Below are 24,423 nucleotides of genomic sequence, written 5' to 3'. Positions count from 1 at the left end.
GTGCTGGACCCTGTGCTTGGGCCACGATTCGTGGCGCAGACCCAGAGAGGCGCGAGAACACGCTCGGAGCCCACCAGCTTCAGTGCTTTCCAACAGTCAGTTTTATTATCTGATGCATCTTCGATGTAAATTTTTCTTGTGGTATTTTGAGAAAAATTGAAAGTACCCTGGGGGAAAAGGTGGTACTCTTGAGATGAGAGCGAACAGATGGCTGCGTCACGACCCCGGGGCTGGGTTTTATTATTTATGTTGAAAATGTCCAGTCTACACACTGCCCGCCGCGCAGTCAGCCTGCTTTCTAGTGCTGTCCACTGGAGCCCGCGGGAAGGCCTGAGCACAGTGGCCGGGCTTTGCACTCCCCGCTTGGGTGGGAAGGACCTGGGGCACGTCCTCCAGTAATACCCGCTGGTTCGGTGTGGTCTTGTCACACCTGTGAGGAGAGCACAGGCGGGTTGCTCCAGCACAGGCTGCAGCGTGGGCAGCCCCACGTCTGTGGTGGCTCCAGCCTTGCTGTCCGGTGGAGGGAGTGTGGTGAGTGTGCTCCCTGTGAGGGGCCATCTGCCCACCCAGAGCCCGGCCGGGGCGGGGGTGACGCTGCTGTGACCAGACCCCCTGCAGGGTCGGTAGGCCTGCGAGGCCGGCTCCAGCTCAGTCGTTTGCTTCAAGTCGCTGTTCCCGAGCCCCAGGGCCACGCCGGTGGCTGGGACTGCCTTTGCCTGAACTGAGCGGATGGAGGGCAGGAAGGGAGTGAGCCGGCAGATGCCGTGGGCCCCGGTGCGGGGTGGAGCCCCGGCCCCAGCCAACGCGCCCCTCTGACCATTGCAGCCACGGTCAGCGAGCACACCATGCTGCTGGAGGGCCCGGCCGGCCGGCCGCCGCCCGGAACCTCTGGGCCCGTGAGCGGGGCCGAGATCATGAGGAAGCTTTCCAAGACGCACACCCACAGCGACTCTGCGCTGCGGATCAAGGTACTGCCCAGCGCAGCGTGTGGGCGCGGGGTGGGGGCCCCCCCCCATCGTCTCAGCTTGGAGTGCCGCATGTCTGCCCTGGGCTCCAGAGGGCGTTTCTGTGTCCCGGTCTCCGTGAGCGCCTAGCTCTGGCCGCTGTCATCAGCCATGACTTTAGGGCCCTTTTGCTGTCAGTCTGTAGCATGTCTGTTCGCTGGAAGACAGCGTTGAAAACGTCGATCTCTCTGTGATTGTTACTTTCAATGAGAGGCCTTTTAGGAGGAGCAAGATCCAGGTACAGTTGAGTTTCTGACTTTGTTCAGAAGCGTAGCTAGTGACTAGCGAGCACCTGGGAGCAAGCAGCAGAGCAAGCAGTGGGGCTGGCGGGCGTCTCCTGGCCGTGGCCAGCTGTGCTTGGAGCCGGCTGTTCCAGGCACTGTCCGGAGCCAGCCCCCTGCCCAGCTCCTGGGCTCGTGAGGGTGACAGGTGCCATGCGCAGCCCTGCCCGGCGCCCCCACGAGCCTGCTCCTTCCGCAGGGCACCCACCCCTACCACTCGCTGAGCTACACCAGCGGGGAGACCGCCACGGACTCACCGGCGCATGGCGGGCGCACCGGGGCGCCAGCGAGGGAGAGCCCCAGGAAGGAGAGCCTGCTCAGCTACCTCACGGGCAGCTTCCCTAGCCTGCACAACCTCCTGGAGGGGACACCCCAGAGGGGGGGCACAGCTGGCCGGAGTGGCTCGCTCACCAGGACAGGTGCGTACAGGGCAGCCCGTTCAGGCCACACGTGCTGGTCCTGCCCCATCTTGGAGGTGGGGCCTGGGAAGCTTTGCGTCTCGTTTGCGTTGTAGAGTCTCCGCATCTACAGAGCTGCCCCCGGGCGCCGAGGGTGGGTGCAGCCCGGCCAGCAGCGGGTCCTGTCTCAGTGAGGACGGGTGGTCACGGCTGCCGTGACACACGAGCACCGAGTCATTGTGTCTGGAAACGTCCGCGGGGGTGGCCGTCTTAGCCCGGCTTTTCAGAAGTAGCGGCAGAAATCACATTTCCTGCTCTTAGCTCCCAAGTCCCAGCCCTGCTCAGCCCAGCTGTGTTTCCAGGAACCACCCTGGCCACGGACATGCTGTCTGAGCACCCGCTGCTGTCCGAGCCGTCATCCGTGAGCTTCTACAACTGGATGTCCAACGCCGTGGGTGGCCGAGCGGGCCCTGCGCAGGAGTCCCCCGCCCCCAGGCCCGGGCACAGCAGCCTCCCCACAGGTGCTGACCAGCGCGGCGTCTGCCGGGTGTCTGACCACGCGTGCCGTAGTGGCACGGCCTGTTTTCCAGAGCCGCAGGCCGGGCGGGGCCCGTGTGGGGCCCGCCCTGGGTCTTGGCTCAGGCTGTGCGTGACAGGTTCGCCTGGCCCGCAGTGGGGGCAGGGGCGGGGGTGGGCAGTACAACCCTGGCGGTTTCCGGATGCAGACTCCGGTGCACTCAGGGTGTGGGCAGCGGCTCTCATGACCTGCTCCAGCCCGCGGCCTGGCGGGCACCAGCCGGGCTCCCAAAGAGCTCGGCCTATGGGCGCTGACAGTTGAGCTTGGTGCCGCTTGTCCCTGTGGTGGTATCTGGCCACCCTCCTGCCGCACGGTGCCTGGGATGCCGAGCCGGGCCTCCTGCCGCAGCGGGCAGGTCCCATGCCATCCCCACAGCGTGAACGAACCTCCAACATTGCCTCCGTCAGGTGTGGCGCCCAATCTGCCCACAATACCCTCGGCCTCGGATTTCAACACCGTGTTGTCCAGTGACCAGAACACTCTGGACGGGACCCAGTCTCAGCACAGCACGAGCCAGGACGACGTGGCGGGGGTGGAGGAGGCCCACCCCGGCTTCCCCGCGGTCCAGCTTGCCGATGCCCAGGTGAGCCAGTCCCATCGCCCTGACCAGGCTCGCACATGGGAAGCCCCTGGGCTGAGGGCTGCACACCCAGCAGCAGTGATCCTGTCACTGGGGGTGGACTGGCCGCCGCGGTGCGGGGTCCCTGTGTCTGCAGAACCGTGCGGGGGCAGTGGTGGTGGCTGGAGAGGTCTTGAGCAGAGCAGTGAAGCCTGAGGACGCTGCGTGCAGGGCGGGGGGAGCGCGTGGAGGTCGAGGGCAGTGAGGTGCTGAGGGGGGCCCCACCCCGTGGCTGCAGAGATGGGGGGCGGCACTCAGCCTCTGTGGAGGCACCTTGAGGCCCAGCCAGAAGGCACGTGGAGGGCAGGGCTGGGTGAGGGTGTTGCTTTTTCAGCACAAGGGGAGAGCGTGTCGCCTGTTTGTGAGGAGCGGGGAGCGTGCTGGCCGGGAGGAGGAGCAAGAAGGGAGAAAAGGGTGCCTCGTGCAATGGCCAGATCTCCTTGACGTTCCGTGAAGTGTTTTCATGTTAACGTGGGACATTGGGCTGCTTTGTTGACCTAGTTCATCAGACGGGCATGGAAACACCGGGGGCGCCCGTGCCTGTGTGGGCGCGGGACGCAGGATGCCCTGCAGTGCAGGCTCTCGGGCAGGGTGAGGGCCTTTGCCCTTCTGGCAGACCTGAAGTGGCACAGAGCTGCCAGGTGTACTGTTTAGTTCACGTAAAATCAGAGCTGTTGGTTCTGCGAGACCTTGTGTCCCTCCCACTTGAGCAGGACAGGATGCTCGGGGGTGACGCGGTGCCCTCCTGTCTCCAGGTGGTCTTCAGGCCCCTGCTGAGCCACACGGGGATCCAGGCACAAGACGCCGCACCGCTCTGCTGCCGCGTGCACTTTGGGGAGCACCTGTCCTTCTCGGGGGCGCTGGACTGCCTGCGGGCGGACATCGTGGACTCGGACACAGCCAAGGAGAGGAGGGGCCGGAGAGCCCGCAGGTGTGTGCCCGCGGCTGTGCTGGCTCTGGGCAGGGCTCTGGATGCCCACAGGGACGGTGCCCTCCCTTGGCAGAGCAGGGGCCGTGTTTTCTCGTCCTGGGTCGAGTCACGTCTTGCAGTTCGTGGGCGTCAGCCCACTCACACATACGTGCGGGCTCCCTCAGGAGGGTGTGGGCATCACCTGTCCCCCTGCAGCCAGCACATCCCACCGCAGAGTCTCCTGCACGGTAATGGGCATCGCGTCCCTGGAGAAGGCGGTAAAGCCTGTCCTTCCCCCCCTCCCCACGCGTAGGCCCGGCCACGTGAACCTCCCCCCGCTGGAGTTCAAGCCGGCCCTGATGCTGGAGACCTTCAGCCTCAGCGCCATGGTGATGGAGAAGTCCGTGTGCGCCCCCCGGCCCTCCGCCCACGCCCTGACTTTCCACGACCTCAGCAAGCGCCACCACAGCACCTTCCACTGCAACTTCACCGTCTCCTGCCAGTCCATCAGCCAGCACGTGGACATGGCGCTGGTGCGCCTCGTGCACCAGTTCAGCACCATGGTGGACGGCATCAAGGCCACGCAGACGGACATCAAGCTCAGCAGGTACACCGCGGGGTCGGCCTCCCCGACGCCGACCTTCCGGACCAGGAAGCACCGGGACTTTCGCTCCTCAGACTTCAGCCGCAGCTCCCGGGGCAGCCTGAACGGCGGCAACAGGGCGGGCAACGCCAAGGGCAAGCGGGCCCCCGCGGAGAGCAGCAGGAAGGAGCCGCGGGGCAAGAACTCCCTGGGGAGACCCGAGCGGAGAACTTCCAAGGTGTCCAGGAAGGGCTCCAAGGACGTGGTGGACCACATGGCCATCCACATGGACGACTCGGACTCCATCACCGTGTCGGAGCAGAGCGAGCCCTCGGCCGAGTGCTGGCAGAACATGTACAAGCTGCTCAACTTCTACTCGCTCATCTCGGACCCCACGGGGATCCTGGAGACGTCCTCGGAGGCGTTTGGGCCCGCGGGTAAGGGGGAGCTTCGTGGCTTCGCGCTTCCGTTGGAAGGGGCAGCGACAGCAGAACCGCCAGCTGCGCGCAGGCGACTGACGCCAGGGGGCGCAGAGGGGCTGGGGCCGCTGGTGGGAGGAGGTGGGAGAGGGGGCGGGTGGGGGGGCCACCCATCCCCCTCAGGGCCCCGCCCCGCGTGCGGCTTCTCAGGCGTCCGCAGCCCCACGGAGCCGCCGTGCAGAGTGGTGTTTGAGGACGAGCAGGACGACGGCAGCCTGGCGCGGGCCCAGCGGAAGCGCAGCGCGGCCTCGGCGGAGCCCCAGCACGTGACGCTGGTGGTGTTCGGCATCGGCATGGTGACCCGCACCCACCTGGAGGCCGACATCGGGGGGCTGACCATGGAGTCGGAGCTGAAGCGCATCCATGGCAGCTTCACGCTGAAGGAGAAGATGAAAGGTGGGTGGGCCCTGCGGGCGCCCGGTCATGGCTGGCTGAGCACGGCCGGCGCGGCCACCAGAGCGGCTCGGCCGGCCCCTTCATCTGAGAACGGCCCCCGTCTGCACGCCTGCTGCGGCCCCGCTCACAGCCCCTCTCCCCCGTCAGACGTCTTGCACCAGAAGATGACGGAGACCTGCGCCACCGCGCACATCGGCGGGGTCAACATCGTGCTGCTGGAGGGCGTCACGCCCAACATTCAGTGAGTGGCCTTTCGGGGCTCGTGGTCCCTGCCCCGCACCCTTGGGGCTTCCAGACCGACGTCGTGGTCCAGGTCTCGGGGTTCTGCCCTTCCGAATGTCGCCCAAGAAATGTTTACAGGAGAGCCATCGTTCTTGCTCAGATTGGTTCGCTAATTGCCTCCCGTCCCCCACACACCATAAGCTCCGTGGGGGGGAAATTAAGGACAGTGCAGACCCAGTGGGATGCCCAGGCTCGGGGAACAGCGGAGGTGCCCGGGGCTGCTCGTTCCGGGCGCCCATGTTCTCGTCGGCATCGGGGTTTCTGATGCCGTTTTGCATTAGAGAACTGACCGGTGCCCGGGGGACCCCGCAGTGGGCCGGCCCCGTGGCGTCTGCCTTCCCTGCTCTGCCTGTGCTCGCCCTGGCAGCCACGCCTGTGCCCGCCTGACTGCCGGTCTGCCCCCGGAGTCTGCGCCCTCCTCGCCGGGCCCCCACCCTGCGCCCCACGCCTTCAGGCCGCGACTTTATGTGTGGCCCCCAAGCCCGTTTTGATAATTCAGGTTTTGACCATTTGCTCTCTTAATACTACCGACTAGTTATGGCTCGCTGATTACCGGTAGTTAATTACAACTAGTTAATCTGTAAAAACTAGTTAGAAGTAGGCAGTTTACTGGTAGATTTAGACTAGTGGCTAGTTAGTTGCGACTAGCTGGTTACGAGTAATTACGCAAGCGATCTTTCCCGGAAAGACCAGGAAGCCCCGGGGGTTGAGAGAGGCGGCTCTGCTGTTCCCAGGAGGCACCTGCAGCCTCGCCTGGAGGGCGTCCTTCCCCGCAGCTTGAGGCCCCCACGGAACCGCGGACTGAGGGCCGGCGGTCAGAGCCAGGGCCGCCTCGCCTCGTCGGGAGGCGGTGGGGGGTGGCGGGGGGTGGCAGGGCCCGGCCCTTGGGAAGGCGTCCCCCTCGCTGTACTTCAGGTAGATTCTAAACGTGCAGAACGATGTTTATAAAACATTCTTCAAAAAGTGCTATTTGGTTGATCTTTCTTGCTTTGTCATAGCAAAACTCAAGCAAAGATCCCTTGTTTCACTTGAAAAGTCGAATCACGCCCTGCTGAGCGCTAGTCATGTCAAGACTTTCTGGATTTATCCTCTGGCTTTTTACTTCCAGTTTCAGTTAAAAGGCAATGGGACTAGCACAGTAGCCAAAGAGGGCCTTTGAGGGAAATTCCAAATGTGGGAGTGAGAGAAGCTTCTCGGGTGGTGGGTCTCGTAAGCGCTGACTCACGGATGCTGCCTGCTTCCCTTTTGTCTCCCTGCTTTCTCTGGAACCCTCATCCGTAGACTGGAGGACTTTCCTACGTCTCCCACGAGCACAGCCAAGCAGGAGTTTCTGTACGTCACGTCCCACTCTCTCGTGCTCTGTGGTCAGCGCGGGTCCCGGTGGTCTCGGGCGTGGGCCCTGCGTGGCTGTGGGTGTGCGTGGCTGTTGTGTGTGGTTCTGGCATAGACCTCTGTGCACTGAGGGTTGCTGGCATTCAAGGAAATCACAGGTAAGGGCACCTTTTTGGTTGTTTGCCCCTTGCTTTGCTGTTGAAAGACCGCGATGGGTAGGTCGATGGGCTCGTGCCGGTAGGAGTTGAATGTCACAGTCCCCGCAGATCCGCTAGTGTTGGGTGTGTAATAGGGGCAAAGCGGTTTCACTGATTGCCAAAAAAAAAAAAATCAGTGACCTCTGCTGTTTGCATGCCCACCCTCACTGTGCAGGGGCGTGTTGCCCGCCTAGTTCCCGGGGCGTTTCCTATGACCTGCGACGTGCTGGCTGAAGGCGAGTCTCGCCGTTGCTCTGCCGGGGAGGGGCTCGCTCGCGCGTGCCGCGTGGCCGGGGGAGGTGGCGCCAGCGTCAGGTCGGTGATTGGGAGTCTTTGCGGGTTGGGTGTGAGCACTTCGTCCGCCGGCAGGGACACTGTATTTCATTGGGGAATGTTTTCTGGAAACCTCTTCCACATCAGTGTCGTCTTAACAGGTATAGAAAGGAGCCGGTTCTGCTTGGATGCGCATGTTGCTACATTTATCGTTTCCATCCGTGTTATTACTGAGGTCTCTGGACAGATAACCCAAAAAAACAGTAACCTCAGAGGGGGAGCTGTTCAGTGGCTGAACACCACACCCTCGTCCCCTCCACGCCGGCCGAGTCCGTGTCCTGCCCCTCTCTGCATGGGCAGCACTCGGCGCCCTCCCCGAGGGGGTCCTCTGCCAGGCGGGGAGACTCGGCTTGTAGGGCTGGTCGGTGTCATGGGACTGCCCCTGCGCGGTGGGCGGGTCTCCCCCAGCTGCTCGCTGTCCAAGTGGGCAGGGCCACGCAGAGCCCCGAGCCACCCCCTGCTGCGGTGGACGGCGGCCTGCCTCAGGCTCTGTCGTGGGGACCCAGGATGCAGAAGCCAGGGGAGCTGATGCCGCTGGGCCCAGGAGCCTGGACCGCCAGCGAACCGTCCCTCAGCGGTGCCGTCTGGCTCCGGGCATAGCTGGCAGGTGCCCACAGTCAGGTCCCGCCCACTCTCTCTGCAGCAGTCCTTTCTGCAGGCTCTGGGCCGGGGCCGGGTTCAGTGCTCTCTTAGGCACTGAGCGACCATCGGGAGCCTCTCAAGGGGCTGTCCCTGCTCGGCCTGGGGCTCCTCACACCCTGCCGGGCAGTCTCCTGGGAGCACTGGGTAGTTGGCATGGGCTCGCGGCTGTGGTGGCATCTCTGGCGCTTACAGCGGGGGCTCGGGCCACCCAGCTGTAGTGAGTCGGTGCCCTGTGTAGCCTCCTATCGAGAGAGTCTGAGATGAAACCTCACAGATGACAGCAGCTTCACTTACTACAGTGACTTAGCAGAGACGAACATTTCAGTGGCCAGCGCAGCCTCGCTCGCATGCGTGGGAGCAGGGAGCAGCCCTTGGGGCTGTGCCGTGCTTGGGGCCCATTTTCAGGGCTGTGGAGGGCCTGGGTGTCACCGTCTGCACACAGGCCTCTGCGGGAGCCATGTTTTGCTTCTTGGGGTTTTTTCTGATAGAAGTTTAAGGTGAAGGATCGATTCTTCAGACCTGTGAGCCTCAGCCCTCTGTGCCCGGGTAGAGACAGGTGTCTGGGAATGGACAGGCCGCTGGGACGACATGTGCATTTTGAGTGTTTTGCTGAGTCTGTTGTCAAGAGTCTCTTGCCCGTCTGGACCTCAGTGTGTGGGTCGAAAGGCGGCGTCTGCTGCACTTTCTGCCACTTGCTCCACACACATCAGTGTCCCCTGTGCTCCAGCCTGTGTGAGGCCCTGGAGGAGGGTCAGGAAATTGGGGGATGTGTCTGCTGTGCTTCTCTGGGAAGCGCCGACCTCGGTCGGGCAGTGCTGGCTGCTGGGCGCTGGGCGCCAGGCCCGCCACGGCGGGAAGCGGTCGTGGAGAGCAGCTGATCTCCCTTCCTGCTGACTTCTTGTGACATGCTGGCTGCTGGTCGGGTTAGTTTCTTTGATCGGGTCCTGAGGTGTGTAGTGAGGGCTGCTTGTCCGCTGCGTCTCCTGCGAGTGGGCGGCAGGCCCGCGGGGGGAGCAGAGGCGATGCCCAGGCAGCTGTGTGGTGTGTGCTGCCGTGGCGGGGCCCCCGCTCCTCCCCGCGCTTTCTCGCTGGGCTCCTTGCAACAGAGAAGGAGACGGACGCTCGGTGTGGAAGGTGGAAGGTTAACGTGTTTCGGTGCTTTTGTAAAACTCCCCTTCGCTGTGTGATCCACGTGTGTGAGGCGTCTTTTGAGCCCCGACTGCGCCCGGGTCTGAGCGCACTGCGGGCCCCCGCGTGGGCGCTCACGCCTGTGTCTCCGCAGGACCGTGGTGAAGTGCAGCGTCGCCAAGTCCCAGGCCCTCTACAGCGCGCAGCGGGGGCTGCGCACCAGCAACGCGGCGGTGGCCAAGGTGGGGGCGGTCAGCGTCAGCATCCCGCAGCACCCCGCCACGCTGCACGGCATGATGGTGCGCAGCTCCCACCAGCTGTCCCAGCAGATCTCCGACCTGCTCCGGCCGCCCTCCGCCGCGTAAGTCCTGCCCATGGGGTGGGGGTTGTGGGGACCCTGGGGGGGGGCACTTCCCGCACCAGGCTGGACCCATCCGCGGATGCATGACCAGGGCCCCGGCCCCACCTGGTGTCCCGCGGTGCCGCTGCCCTGTGGGCGTCCCATGCGCGCGGCCGTGGTGGCCTCTGCTCCCCGCGTCTGCACCGCCCAGTCCTGCTTTCAGAGCGGCTACTGCTCGAGCCGCAGGCACAGTGACCGGGGAGCGTTGTCTCCCCAGGCCCCCTTTCCTGGCTGGGGTGGAGGGCGGTGCCCGGACCAGCGGCTTCCCAGCTCTCTCTGGACCTCCTGGTCCGAGGTCACCTTCATCCAAGTCTGAAGCTAACGCGTGGGGATGATTCGAATATGGCTCTCCTGTCGCGGGGCGGGGGATCCCGTGGGCACAGGAGCCGGCTGTACAGCGTGCTCGAGAGCTCTTCTCAGCGTTGCAGGCGGGCGGTGGGCGCAGCCGTGAGAGGCTGCCTGGGCCCAGCATACGGCACCGTGTGGCGGGCTCTGGGCTGGGTGGGACGGGCCGCCTCGCGTGCTGGGCTGCCGCTGGCCCTGCGCGTCTCGGAGTCTCCCTGAGCGGGGGTCAGCCAGAACACGTCTCTGCTTGCTCGCTGCGTTTGCACTGAGGACGCAGCAGCTTTAGCTGACAGTGGGGTTGCTGATCTAACCGTGTCCTTTTCTTGCTCTGTAGCCCCCCGCCTGTCAGAGATGACATCACAGCCCCCCTGCCTTCGGAAAAGACCCCAACGAGCATCAATCAAACCCCCATAGAAACAAATGAGTTTCCTCAGCTCCCGGAAGGCCTGGAGAAGAAGCCCATCGTCCTCAAGTTCAGTGCCATGCTAGACGGGATCGCCATCGGGGCGGCCCTGCTGCCCTCCCTGAAGGCCGAATACAAGATGGGGCGGATGCGCAGCCATGGGGTGACAGGTAGCCACGGGGTGACGGGCAGCCACAGGTGACAAGCAGCCACGGGGTGATGGGCATCACGGGGTGACAAGCAGCCACAGGTGATGGGTAGCCACAGGGTGACAGGCGCTTCCCTGCTGGCCTGCCCACCGTGCCGTGGGCTGGTGCGAGCATCCCTCTGGCCGCTGCCCCTGCCCATCAGCTTTGCGTGGCGGAGGCTATGGCCCGCGTGGTCTCTTGGAGGACTCCTGTCATCCACAGCTGGAAAAAGTGTTTCTGGCGCAGCTGAGAACCCTGGCAACGTGATCCCGGAAGCTCTGTGCATGGAAAGTACTAAATGGCCATTCTGGGCCTGCTCTGCCCACCTCATCTGGGTCTGGGACACCACAAGGTCATGTGCGAAATCTTTGAGCACATGAGGCCCCAGATAACGTGGAAATTCTGCCAAGCAGCACTGTCAGAAGCGTCTTAAAAAGGAAGGAAAGAAGCGTCTGCTTTTGGAGGGTGGGGGAGCCTGGTCCATGGCGGTTCAGGGATCGCCATGCCTGCCTGTGGGAAGCGCTCGCCGGGCACCCCCCACCTGGGACCAGGGCGGCACCTAGCCCTGAGCCGATGTCGGAGCCCTGAGCATTAGGGGAGCGGCCCCACAGTCCAGGGGTCGGGAGCATCCAGACCGTGCGAGCCATGGTGCCTGCGTCCACGGTGGATGAAGTTGGCGTTGTCGGCGGCGAGTGGCCCCCTGGGCTGTGTTTCCGCCAACTGGTGGGTCATGGCCTCCGTCCTCCTGGAAATGGGGCCAGGGTGGGCGCCTTTGCCCAGCTGGTTCCTGTCGACCCCTGTGGGTGGGCGCAGGTGCGGACTGGATGCCGCTGCCAGCCCCGGTCATCCTCAGGTGATGTGAACTTAAAGACAGGATGTTTCTTAAGCCGACCTGACTCCCGTTCTGGTGTCTGAGGCTCCGTGTGGGGGCAGCAGGGCCCTTCCGGCCGAGGGCGCGCCACGCACCGCGCCTCTGAGCAGACGGAGACTTTCTTGGTCTCCTGCAGGTGCCCAGACCAGGTTCACGTTCGAGCTGCCGAACCACAGGCTGCGCTTCACTTCAAAAGTTTCTGCCACAGACCTGTCGACCATCCCGCCTTCCGCCAGCCTCAACCTGCCGCCCGTCACCATGTCGGGCAAGTACGTCATGGAGGAGCATGACGGCCCCTCCGACCCGGCCTGGAGTCTGGACGAGCTGCCGCCCAAGCAGGGCCACTACCTGCAGGGCAACTACCTGCGCTGCGTGGCCGAGGTGCGCCCCCCTCCCCATGGGCCTTGCCCCGCCTCTCCCTGGGGGCTCCGTGGCTTCCTGTGGGTGGGGGTGGGGGGGGGCTGCGGAAACGTGCTCTGTCCCTTTCGTCCATGTGTTCTGGCTTGGAAATGAGCACGTCACGTGGCCTGGTGTGATTTCCGGTTCCTTTCCCGGTTCCTCACACTTGCCGACTGCTGCCCTGTGCCCAGGCTGGTGAGGGGCTGGCGCACCTCGGCAACACAGCGCAGGTAGTTGCCCTGCAGGTAGTGGCCGGGATCAGAGGCGCTGGCTGGAGCAGACACCGTCCGGGCCGCACGCGGCTTACGGGGCTCCCTTGTGTCTGCAGGTGGGTTCCTTCGAGCACAACCTGACGACGGACCTGCTGAACCACCTGGTGTTTGTGCAGAAGGTGTTCATGAAGGAGGTGAATGAAGTGATCCAGAAGGTGTCAGGTAGGATGTCCGGCGCCCCCAGAGTGAGGCTCTCTGCCCCTACCTGCCCGCCCACCCCTGCCACAGCCCCACACAGGCTGGGCAGAGCACAGCACCGACGCAGGTCAGCGTTCAGGTCCCGCGTCTCCAGCAGGTCCTGGCTCAGCTCTTCCCTTTCGCCTTGAGAGGAGGCTTCAAACGAGCTTCTTAGTCACAGCTTTACATTTAACAGGAAACGTGTTGACTTAAATGTGTTGACTTAGCGCATGAGGTAGCATTCTCGGGCCTGTGGGATGCAGAGGCCTCCTGCAGCCTGTCCGGCGGGGGTGGGGACACCAGCGGGGAGGCGGCGCTGTATCTGCCAGAGGAGCAAGCGGCCTCCTGGCGTCCCTGCCATGCCTGGACACATGGCCTGTGAGGGCAGCTGGCCTGTCTGGGCATTGGGGCTGAGCGCTCCTGCGGCCTCTGGGTAAGGAGCTGCCCAGCAGGCCTCGGGCTCCTCCAGGCAGGGAGGGCCACGCCAGCCGCAGCCTCGGCACTTCTCCGAAACGGTCGCTGAGAGAGACGCATGTGCCCTGGGGTGGCCGTCGCCTGCTGGGATCGTCTCCCTGTGACAGTCGCTGCCCTGCAAGCTGCTGGGCTATGAGCTCAGGAGACTGTTTTCAGGACTGCCACTGCTTGAAATAATAATTCAGTAATTTCAGAGCTGAGACGGCCATGCAGCTCTTGCGGTGAAGAGCTGGTACTGCAGAGCGCTCAGGCCGTGGCCTGTCCCGTCCCCCGCATGACCAGCGGCGTCTCTGACACTCTGTGGAGTCACTGTGGGATGCATCTTGCCGGAGGCTGAGCTCTTTCTTTTAAATTTTAAGACTTTCTTTTCCTGAAACTGGATAAAAGAAGCTCGGGCATCTGTAGGGATGGAGCAACACGCAGCAAACAGGCTCTGAGCAGAGGGTCCTGTGGAGGTGGGGGTGCGCTCCTGTGTCATGACACAGGAGGGTCTGACGCGTGCCACCGTGCTGGGCCCACGCCACCGCTGGTGTCGGCTCCGTCCTTGCTGACGGCTGCTGTGGGTCCGTCCAAGCTGATGAGGGTGTGGACATCTCTATTTCTCCCTGTGTTTCTGGCAGTTTGGTCTCATGTGTTTTAATGCTCTCTTAGTGCCCACAGACCAGGGGGTTGCATCTCGCTGAGGTAGTGGCGTTTTCCCCCGTCCACGCCCCCTGAGCCCACGGACCTTCCTCCCACCAGGTGGCCTGTCCAGACCCCTCCAGCCGGCTCGTGGCTGCCGTGAGTTCGGGCCCCGTCCCGGCCTCGCCGCCTGCCTGGTGATGGCTTATGGTTAATGTGGGCTCTGCGTGTAGTCGCTCCTGGGTTCCAGCCGCTCTGCGGGCTCTGACTGGTGAGGCGACCAGGACACCGAGGTCGCAGCCCACAGCCACACCAGCCTCGTGCTCTCGGCAGCTCCGTGCTGCTGGCTTCATGGTTTTATCAGAGCATTTTATATGTGACCCCCTTTCTCCTTCCCAGCATGTCAGTTATGCTTGTTTTTCGTCTCAGCAGCCAGCTGAGGGGCGCAGCACACGCCTTTCAGCCAGTCCACACTCGCCTGCAGATGCACTGTGCCCGGCATGTGCCCAGGTGGCCTCTCCGGCTGTGTCGCTGCTGTGCCCACACCAGGGGCATCTCTCCTGGCTTGATGATGATGCTTTGAAATAATCCTTAGAAAATATTCTTGGCAAATACTTACCTATACACAGGATTATCCTGTTGTAAGCACCTGCGTCGGTGAAATGTAACTTGGCCTCAGTTCCCTGGTTAAGACTGGGTTCATGGTCAGTAAAGAGAAAAAACTGCTTCATGGTTCTTTTGAGTGTGCAAAAATGCTATTTCCCTTTCAAAGGAATTGCCCCAACCCCTCAATTATTTTACCTCCTTTAGGTGGGGAGCAGCCTATTCCTCTTTGGAATGAGCCTGATGGGACAGCAGATGGAGAAAAGCCAAAAATTCTACTCTATTCTCTGAACTTGCAGTTTAAGGTAACAGAAGTAATGATGCTTCTGGAATTATTTTTCTAATTCATTAATGTATGCTTGTTGTAGAAAATTCATGTAATACACAAAAGAATGCCAAATTGAAAATCAAAACGAGGCCTAACCCCATCCAAACAGTTGTTTGAATAACCTTTTGATTTTTTCCTATTTGTATTTTCATATGCGCATGCATGAAACCGAGCATACCTTTCCATGTCAGAACGTCCAGGTCGTTACCTTCCTGAGACGTAGTGTACCGGCTCCTTTCTGATAAGTGTTTTGCCTTTTTTGTAATTATTAACATTACAAATCACCCTGCAAGGAATAGTTTGTACACCTGTCCAATTAACAGTAGTGCCTTAACATAAATCCTAATATTTCCATTATTTAAGATATCGGTGTTCTTAAAGGTGAAGATCATTCTTTCAAAGGTTATTTACTTGTAATATTCAACCCATGAGTGTTCTAGACTTTGAACGTAAAACACTGACATGAAATTTAATGACTAAAAATGTCCTCAGTGATGTGAGAGTTTGAGACTTCGCCGTCAGTTTAGCAGCTCAGACCTGCCCTGAGGGTGTGGAGGGCGTTGCTGACCGAGGTGTCCTTTCTGCACCCTCCAGGGCATCCAGGTCACGGCTACCACACCCTCCATGCGAGCCGTGAGGCTTGAGACTGGGCTGATTGAACTGGAGCTCTCAAACCGACTTCAAACCAAAGCTTCCCCGGGGAGTAGCAGCTACCTCAAACTCTTCGGCAAATGCCAAGTGGATTTAAACCTGGCACTCGGGCAGATTGTCAAGCACCAGGTGAGTGCAGGAAATGTCGTCACTGCCACACTGATCTGGGCTGAAGCTTGCACTGATCAGCCGCACTGGGCTGACACGCCGGGGTCGGGGGACGCTTTGTCACCGTCAGGGGCACTCGTAGCTGCAGACTCTCCAGCTGCTCGTCCTTTCTCCTGCTCTTGCTCAACATTTTTTATTTCAATGCTTTGTGCTAACATTGGCCAGTTTTTCAAATGTTCCAACTTTCTTAGCTGCCCTCTTTAATATTGGCAAGTTTGGCATACCATAAGGTCAGACATGTGAAGTCACCAAAATAATACCTAGGTAACGGTTCATCAGATTCTGTTTTATAAAAATCAATTCTCACATATTGGGGATTTTGTTTTCATTCTACTTAGAATTACTGCATAGATGTTAATTAACCTTTTTTTCTTCTTTAATTTGAGGAATAGAATAAAACGATACCAGTCACTTTCAAAATTGAGTGACTGTGACAGAGGTTATGTGCGGGAATAAATGACCATTTCTTGTCATCGCTAGAAAAACTAACTTTTCCAAATGGGAGCACCTTTGAGAGGACAGCAGTTCTGCTTCCAACATGGAACCGCTTTGTAGCCCCCGGCGCTAGGCTCCCGGGACCCCATGCTTGTGGCTCATGCCCGTGAGCACCTCCGGTGACCCGTGCTCCTGGCGGTGTGACGCCGACAGCACACGCGCAGGACGGCGGGCAGTGCTCTGGGTGGACGGTGCTGTCACTGGTGCGGGAACGTGTAGCTTTCTTACTAACACATTTTCCATTGCTTGACTTTATTGAGGCTTTAATTTCATTTTAGGTTTATGAGGAAGCCGGTTCTGATTTTCATCAAGTTGCCTATTTTAAGACCAGAATTGGGCTGAGAAATGCCCTCCGAGAGGAAATCAGTGGCTCCTCAGACAGGGAGGCTGTGCTCATCACCCTGAACAGGCCGATTGTATACGCACAGCCCGTTGCCTTTGACCGAGGTGAGCGCCCGAGGGGCTGCGCGGGTGCTGGCGAGGCGCCCGAGCGTGGCCAGCATGAGCGCCTAGCAGTTGAGCCGCTAAATCTGGGTGGCCAGTCTCTTGCTTTCGCCTCCAGTTGTTTTGCTCTTCCCACTTCTCTGCTTGGGCCTGGGGCGCAGTGACGTCCGGTTCAGAATCTAACCGGCACTGTCCCGGGCTTGGGTACTGCGGTGCCATCGGTCCACTCATCCCATGGCACGCAGCGTGTCAGGAAGCGTCAGATGTGCAACGGGGTCCTCGGGGACCCTCGCTGGCGGGCGGGAGCAGAGGCGGCTGGGGGACCTGGGGACCGAGTCTCAGGGGCTGGGGCCTCTGGCCTGTGGGACCACCTCCGGCGTGGGCTCATTCTTGGGGAACAGGACGCGGGAGCTGGTCTCCCCTTCCGTGTGCCAGGATCCAGGCGGTGCTGCGCGTGGTCTAAGCCAACTGCGGAGGGAGTGCGCGTGCCCAGCCCCCAGGCGCTCAGAGGCTACTGCCAGCGCACCTCCCCATCAGCCTCAACAGCCTGCCAAGCCCTGCCACTCTCGCCCCTCCCGGTCAGTGGCCTGAGGCTTCTTGAGCTCGCGTGCCCTTGACCCTGGTGCAGGCCCAGCAGGTGGCGCCTCCCTCAGGAGCTTCAGGGCAGCGCAGTAAGCCCGGAGGGCCCACGTGTCTTCCTGTGGCCCAAGTGGGCATCTCAGGGACGACTCGGTGCAGACACGGGCCTGTGCTTCCTCCTCCTCCTCCAGGCTGCCAGCTGCCACAGTGGCTGCTGTTTCTCATCCACTGGGTGGGTGTGGCCTGTTCACTCACCAGTCGCCTTTCGCCATGGTTGAGATTCTCTCGCTGACCAGCTTTGGTTTCGGTTTTTGCTTTCTTCCTGCCAATCGCCAAAAGCGGTGCTATTCTGGCTGAACTACAAGGCTGCCTACGACAACTGGAACGAGCAGCGGATGGCCTTGCACAGGGACATCCACGTGGCCACCAAGGAGGTGGTGGACATGCTCCCCGGCATCCAGCAGACGTCCGCCCAGGCGCTCGGGACACTCTTCCTGCAGCTCACGGTGAACGACCTGGGCATCTGCCTGCCCATCAGCAGTGCCGCGCAGGTGTGTGTGGGTGGGGGTGGTCCCTGGGCGCCGGGCGGGGCGGGCTCAGTGTGCGGCGGCCTCCTCCAATGGCTTGGCTTTCACAGACAAGCAGCTTCTTTCCCTAGTTTCTTTAGTTTCATAGCAGAGAAATTGCTGGCATGTGCTTACCGGTAGGCTACAGGGGACTTGTAAGAAGCCATTTCCCAGTGGTTAATAGAGCGTCTGGAATACGAAGGGGTTTCCAGAAGCTTTTCAGCTGCGGTGGTGACGAGTGAGTGGGTGTGTACACGGTTTCCTCTCAGACTCGGGGCAGACCTGTGTCTGCGCACCTGAGCCTGGGGGCGAAGGGGCGGTTGCCCGCTGGGCCCGAGCAGCCGATGTCAGCCCAGTTGAGCAACTGTGTTGTCTGGCTCGGGCCTGGTCGGGGCGGCGGGTGTGCATGCTTGTGTCCGGGACTTGTCCGTGACGCTCAGTGCAGGTGGCTGGCCTGGGAGCTGTGGGCGCCATGTGGCCACGGGAAGCGGACCGCCAGGCTGGGCAGGAAAGCTGCCGGCACTTTGCCAGTCTTTAGTTGAAAGGCAGCAGATGCGTGTCACGTGAGCAGTGTGGTCTCTGAAAGCATCCTCTGAGCCTCGGGCTGCAGCCTGTCCCCACTGTCTGCAGTCCACGCACCCCGGGGACCTGGACACGGGCTCAGCACTGGTGCTGACCATCGAGAGCACGCTCATCACCGCCTGCTCCTCCGAGTCTCTGGTCAGCAAGGGGCACTTCAAGAATTTCTGCATCCGCTTTGCCGACGGCTTCGAGACGTCCTGGGATGACTGGAAGCCAGAAGTTCGGGGGGACCTGGTGATGAACGCCTGTGAGTGTCTCCTCCTCTCCGTGGGGCGGGCCCCTGGGCAGGCGGTGACTGCACGCCGTGGGCTGGCCCCTTTCTAGTCAAAGACACAAATACGTGGACATGCGCCTCTCAGGGCTGGGAGTGGCCAGCCGGCCTGTGCCTGGCAGGCTGATCCCCGTCCGCTCGGGCCCTGACCCTGGTCGACCCCCGGGGCTGTGAGAGGACGTGGTAGGCACGAGAGACTCCGTCTTGCCACGGCCACAGGCCGTGACCGGGGCCAGGATCCAGCCTCGGCTACCAGTTGGGGGACCCACATGCCCGCCTGGTAGGTAGCATGTTCCCTTGTGAGTCCTCTGACTCTGTCGCTGCCAAGCTCAGGAGTTTATTTGGATCCATTTTCACATTATAAACATTATGTCAAAGTTGGTAGTGCCTCGTTGATCTTACTGATGAAGGAAGATTGTATGTGAGGAATTGGGAAAGGTTGAGAAACAAAGTTCCTCAGCCCAAGTTGGTGGATTTTCAGAAGCCATGTGCTGTTCGTGCTGGCTTCTCCCCTCTCCCTGCAAGAAGACCTTCCTTCCAGTTTTGGGTTTTCTTTGAGGAATGGGAAACTTCCCATTGACCCTGTGTCCCAAAATTAACAGAGGTGTTTCTGCAGCCCAGGTCCCAGTGATGCCGGGGCCTGGGGGTTGGGAAAGAACACCTTGTTTAAGACGTGCGCACTGCCGGGTCAGACTGAGACTTGGCATTAGTTAAGGGCTACTAAGGCAGGCCTCGATCCTACTTTCTGTGCTTAAAGACCATTCCAGGGCTGAGGGCGCCCCCTGTCTCCAAGCGCTCATCTGGTCAGCTGCCCCGAGGTCTCCTGGGGGCCCTGCCTTGTGGCTCCATCCAGCCACCAGTCTCCTCTCAGCTCCTCAGCAGAGGAGGAGATAAACCCCCTGAGTCTAGCCCGCGGCCCCTGAGGCCACGTCAGTCACCAGACTCTGGCCTTCGGAATCTGACCAGCAGGTGCCGCAGCAGAACGGGAAGCTCGAACTGCAGTTAAACCCTTGGCCGTGGGGTGGAGTCGGTGCGGGAAGGCTCTGGGGTCTCGTCACTGTGCCGGGCGAGCATTGGGGGGGCAGCTGTGTCTGGTTTGGGGACAAGTACTGGGGATACTGACCGGAGCCCCCAGCCCTCACTGAGGCCCACTGTCCAAGCAGGTGTGGTTCCAGATGGCACCTACGAGGTCTGCTCCAGGACAGCGGGACAGGCGGCCGCCGGTGAGTATGCGGTGGATGGGGGGGTGCCTGCTGACCTTCTGGGGCTGCCCAGCTTAGGTGTGGCGCAGTGACCGTGCACGAGCACTTACTAGGCCATGACTGACCAGCTGTGGCCGAGCTGCAGTGCAGGGCTGCGGGCAGGGGCGTGAGCATGTCTCTGTCCACGCTGTCCACTTCCATGAGGCTCAGCCGGGTGACCACTTGTAGTGAGCCATGAGGACAATTGAATACGAAACTCTGGTTGTATTGAAAGTTGTAGGAGGAAAGAAAAAGACCAGACTGAAGGATTCTAGGAGGGCAGGGGGAGCCTTGAGGAAGGGCAGGCCTTGGACAGGGACTCAGCCCCTGGGTGGCATCAGGGCAAAACGGCGGGTCAGACCTGAGGCAGCCCTGTGAGCCTGGGCACAGAGTCCAGCCGGGTGCGTCCCCCTTGGCCCGAGCAGGCTTGTGGAACAAGATGGGAGTCTTCCGCCCCATGCCGAGGGCTTGGACCTGGCTTGGTGGCGGTGGGAAGGGCATAGAGTGTCCTTGGACAGCTGGGGACAGGCTGGGCATCGGTTCAGCCAGGGAAAGCCAGTGGGGGCGGCGCCGGGCTCAGGACCTGGAGGACGGTGGCAGCGATTGTGTTGCAGATCCTGCTGCTCACGTGCTCCCCGTGGCAGCCTCCGTGCACCCTCAGGGGAGTGGCTCTCTGGGCAAGGGCCAGGCCCCTAGGTTTCTAGGGCCCCTCACCAGGACTGGCACCTTCGGGTCCTGCTCCTGAGCTGGCCCAGCCTGTCCTGCGTGGCCAGGAAGGGGTGGGTTTGCGCCCAGTGGGCGGCCCCCCATGGTGGACAGAGGGTGGTGCAGCGCCCGTCTGCCGGGCCGGCCCGAGCCCCCGCGCTCCGTGCAGAGAGCAGCAGCGCCGGCACCTGGACGCTCAACGTGCTCTGGAAGATGTGCGGCATTGACGTGCACATGGACCCCAACATCGGCAAGCGGCTCAGCGCCCTGGGCAACACGCTGACCACGCTGACGGGCGAGGAGGACGCCGACGACATCGCCGACCTCGCCTCGGTGAACATGGCTGACCTGTCGGATGAGGACGAGGTGGACGCCGCGTCCCCCACCACCCACGCGGTGAGTCGCTGTGGGCGGCCCTCGCCCCCCTGCCACGTGCCTCTCGGCCGCGACGCTGCTCAACATGTCTGCCCCCGACTGGCCCACGGTGACCGCAGGTGCCTGCGGACAGCAGGGGTGGGGTGGGGGCGGCCCCAGTGGAGGCACGGACAGGGTCCTCGCGCCTCAGCACCAAGGAGGTTGTCACGCTTCCGCTGCGATTGGCGGAGACGCCTTGCCTGCCGTGGGCAGTTCCGTGGGGGAGGCCTGGAGGGGAGTAACGGGACTGTTCATGCAGCGCACAGAGGGAGGCCCGGCCAGTGGAGACGGCCACAAGCTCACCTTCGGGCAGCGTCTGGTGAACCACCTTCTGGGCCTGCGGCCCCCGCAGCAGCGCCTTTCTGTTCCTGCAGAGCTTCTGTGTGGCCCCGAGGCACGGGGCCCCCCTGAGGGGGGCCAGACCCACGAGAGAGCATGCAGAGCCCACTCCTGGGGAAATGTAGGTGGCGGCACGGGGCTGTGCCCCAGCTCACCGGCTACCAATCACTGGCGATCACCCCGGGCACTCGGCCTGATTCTCGCATGCTGCTCTGATTGCGGCGCCCTCCGGGCGGTGCAGCGGCCGGCTGAGGGCGGCGGTGAGCATCTGCTCTTGCTCTTTCAGGAAGCCGCAGAGTACCGCCGACCAGGGGCTCCTGGCAGCCAGGCGGGCGAGCTGCGGGGGAGGAAGGCCGTGAAGCGTGTGGTGGACATCAGGGAGCTGAATGAGCAGGCCAAGGTCATAGATGACCTCAAGTGCGTGCGGTGATGGGGCGTCGCTGGCGGGGCTGTGGGTGGGTGGTGCTTGAGACCAGACGTTCCTCTAGGCAGCTCCTCTGAAACCCACGTGTGGTTTCTGCGGGGCCGCCTGTCACCAGCAGATGCTGCATCTGCTGGTGCACAGCGCACATCTGGCTCCTGCGAGGCTCATGTTTGTGGGGTGATGGCTTTTAAGTGGGGAATGGACTATGCACGTGTTGAGCGCCAACCGCGGGCCTGGGTGCGGCCTCGGCTAGGCCCTCAGGACATGGGCAGCGCTGTCCACACTTGGGAGAGCAGCCGAGAACCTGCGGGTGGGTTGGGACTGAGCCTGTCCTCCGGGCGCGGGGCTGCTGGTCCTCTTCTTGCCCGCGGCGGCTCCCGCCGCCTGCCTGGTCTTCGACACCTGACTTTTGTATGCCATGTTGGTATCAAGGGGAGAGAAAATGTGACAAGTTAGCTTTGCTGGGAAAAAAATTGCAACCTTTCTGCAGATCCTGGTTACTCAAAACAAAACAAAACAAAAACTTCGTGGATTCAGGACAGAATGCATAAAAAAAATTTCCAGTATTATGTCAAAGAAACCTTAGTAAATGTCAGGTGTATTTCCAGGTCTTTTCAGTCCTTTGTAGGAAAGTTTTTTACTCTCAACAGCTCCATCAATAGGAATCTGTTGAGACCTTTTCTCCCTATGTTTCCAGAAACAATTTCTGTAGGTGTGAAACAATTGAATTATACAATATTACAAGGTGACAATCACCCTTGACAATTTACATACATACCAGATACTACTGTTAACATCTTGTACATACCAAAGTTTTACCATTTTCCCAAGTGGCAATGCTTCCCTTCCAGTTTTACTTCATTAGGTAAAAGCCAAATAGAACAAATTCATGTAATGCCTTCCCAGGAGGAAAAGGAGAAACTTCGTGGAGTGTCTCAGGAGCTCTACTGAGGTTCCACAAAATTTCCTTGCATCAGCCAAATGACAGGCTACCAAATTTGTACTTGAATTTAGATTTCTGGGAAGCTTTGCCATAAATATCAGAAAATTAACAGAAACAACAATATTTTAATCTCTATGAAGGCACCGGCTTAGTTCAGGAGCACAATGTTGACAATCAAACCATAACCTTTAGTTTTTCTCATAACTGGAGACTCTTTTTTTTTCAACGTCTATGGGCACCACGTATAACAATATTTCAACCTCTCTAGGCCAAGACAGACACAAGGACATACAGACATACAACATATAGACAAAGACAGTTTTTTTTTTTTAGTTATGCCACGTAGAATATGTTATGTTAACTGCAGTTTTACTCCATAGGCTCAGAAAAAAATGTCCAAGTCCAAAAAAAATGTGGAGTGTTGCTGGCAGAAAAATTTCCGGTTGTCATCCTACAAACCTAAGACTTTGGAAATAGGAAGGAAAAGTTTTATTAATCACAAGAGTTACATGACCTTGTTTATCACCTTAGGGTTTTCAGTGTTGAAGACTTTTTGTTAGAAGTCAATCCTGGGGTATTCTGTACAGCAACTGAAAGAATAAAAGTAACAGTTAACTTTTAAGCACAAGGAGTCATCTCTTGTTAGCCACCAAGCAGGCACTCCTTGGGTTTCCTGGAATAGAACCTGAAAAAGCAAAATCAAATTATCAGTAATTAACTTTCAATTAAAAGGAGTCATCTCCTTACTTCTGTTAGCCACTCTGGGACAGAAGCTGAAAGAGCAGATTCAACATCTAAGCACAGATTACTCCTCCCCCACACTAGGGAGGGACAACAACAACACAGGTATGAAAACCTGGTACAGTTACATGATGCACCCTAAAGAGTGCTTTCCACAACAGACCCTCCTCAGTAGGAAGCAGAAACTTAGAATCTTGTCTTACACCAGCAAGTGAACAAATCCAGGATTCAAAATGGCAAACATGCCCAAAACAAATTGTGTAGACAAAATTCACAGTAGCAAATTCTTTCAGACTCAGACAAAATCTTGTTAATTTTTCTGATCCAGACTTTGCAAAAATTCAAGTTATCTCCAAGAATCCATCAAGGCTACCAGCAATTACCAGTTACTGCTTAAGGCTACCCAGGCATACATTTTGGTTCTTTTGCTCTCAAGGACTTTACATGAATATGTGCATTTTGTACCTTGATGGGGGCTTGCCTCAGAGCTTGTCTGTGGGTTCACTGTGATGCAGTACCCCACGTTCCTGTGAACTGACATTACAGTTCAAGCTTTGTTCTTAGGAAAAAATGACGTGAGGCATCTCGTAAAGCCTCGCCTTAGGCGTCAATTCTATGTAGAATTTTCCTACAGAAATTGTTGGAGGATCTGGGTGTGGCAGGGGCGCGGGACCCGGTGCCATGGCTGTCTCAGGCTGCAGGGCCAGCCCAGGGCTTCGCCGGTCGGGGCGGAGCTCCCTGAAGGGACAGGCAGAGCCACTCCATGCGGCTGCGCATCACTGCGACGCCTTTGCTTTCCCCCAGGAAACTGGGCGCCAGCGAGGGCACCATCAACCAGGAGATCCAGCGCTACCAGCAGCTGGAGTCCGTTGCCGTGAACGACATCCGGAGAGACGTCCGCAAGAAGCTGCGTCGATCCAGCATGCGGGTGAGCGGGCCGGCCCTTGCTCGAGGCGACCATGGGGGCTGTGGTGGCCTCATCTCCGCCGGGTGCCTGCACCCGCGGGCCTCGCCCCATAGCCTGTGGGTCCCACACATCCCTGAAAGCAGCTTGTGTCAATGTCCCCATTTTAAAGGGGGGAAACTGAGTCACAGAGACATCAAGTAATTTGACCAAGGCTGTAAGTCCCGAGGGCCCAAGACGGAAGCCTGCGAGGTGGAGGCTCCCGTCTGCCCCGCCTACCACCTTCCTGCAGGCGCCTTCCTGTCGACCTCCGACCCCGCTCATGGGGAGGTCACGCCACACCGCCTCTGCCCGCCAGGGCTCCGTACCCGGGCCTGTCTGAGCTGCCTCAGGCTGCTCGTCCTCACCAGACTTCGAGTTTCTCAAAGAACAAATGATATCCCTACCCCTTGTCCAGTCTCTGAGCACTTGAGGTGAACGCACAGATGCGTACTATGAGGTGTAGTAGAGTCATTCTAGAACTTCTCCAGACAGTGGTGGGGTACACTGGGATTAAGACGTTGACCCCGCACTGTTTGGAAGGTGCTTTACACCGATAGGAGGCTTAAAAGTATCACTCAGGAGGGCGGGCTGGCAAGTCGCTGCAGTGCATCTGACTTCTGGACATTCGCTTCTCTCCCACTTTCCCTCTGCCTCCCGTCTAGCCCCTTCCAT

The 24,423-nt window shown here is 60.0% G+C and overlaps 1 protein-coding gene across 2 annotated transcripts in view; it reads left to right on the top strand.

Annotated features, from left to right (window-relative positions):
* BLTP1 (bridge-like lipid transfer protein family member 1) overlaps positions 1-24,423 on the top strand; it is a gene marked incomplete at both ends in the record, with an annotated part of 94,790 nt that overhangs the window by 47,001 nt on the left and 23,366 nt on the right. Inside the window, 23 exons of one of the 2 annotated variants that reach the window (XM_084245711.1) lie at positions 826-968; positions 1,485-1,704; positions 2,046-2,204; positions 2,668-2,843; positions 3,635-3,810; positions 4,103-4,809; positions 5,002-5,247; positions 5,395-5,488; positions 6,811-6,861; positions 9,316-9,522; positions 10,241-10,479; positions 11,505-11,749; positions 12,096-12,201; positions 14,122-14,219; positions 14,837-15,022; positions 15,835-16,003; positions 16,919-17,130; positions 17,776-17,974; positions 19,162-19,221; positions 20,114-20,340; positions 20,618-20,818; positions 20,984-21,114; positions 23,610-23,733. In XM_084245711.1, coding sequence (XP_084101837.1) covers positions 826-968; positions 1,485-1,704; positions 2,046-2,204; positions 2,668-2,843; positions 3,635-3,810; positions 4,103-4,809; positions 5,002-5,247; positions 5,395-5,488; positions 6,811-6,861; positions 9,316-9,522; positions 10,241-10,479; positions 11,505-11,749; positions 12,096-12,201; positions 14,122-14,219; positions 14,837-15,022; positions 15,835-16,003; positions 16,919-17,130; positions 17,776-17,974; positions 19,162-19,221; positions 20,114-20,340; positions 20,618-20,818; positions 20,984-21,114; positions 23,610-23,733 — 4,376 coding nt within the window. The remainder of the gene's footprint in view (positions 1-825; positions 969-1,484; positions 1,705-2,045; positions 2,205-2,667; positions 2,844-3,634; positions 3,811-4,102; positions 4,810-5,001; positions 5,248-5,394; positions 5,489-6,810; positions 6,862-9,315; positions 9,523-10,240; positions 10,480-11,504; positions 11,750-12,095; positions 12,202-14,121; positions 14,220-14,836; positions 15,023-15,834; positions 16,004-16,918; positions 17,131-17,775; positions 17,975-19,161; positions 19,222-20,113; positions 20,341-20,617; positions 20,819-20,983; positions 21,115-23,609; positions 23,734-24,423) is intronic. The other variant, XM_084245712.1, reaches the window with a different exon arrangement.

Source organism: Talpa europaea (assembly GCF_964194135.1).
Source record: "Talpa europaea genome assembly, chromosome: 10".
Classification (NCBI taxonomy): domain Eukaryota; kingdom Metazoa; phylum Chordata; class Mammalia; order Eulipotyphla; family Talpidae; genus Talpa; species Talpa europaea.
This window is presented reverse-complemented; position numbering and strand designations above follow the sequence as displayed.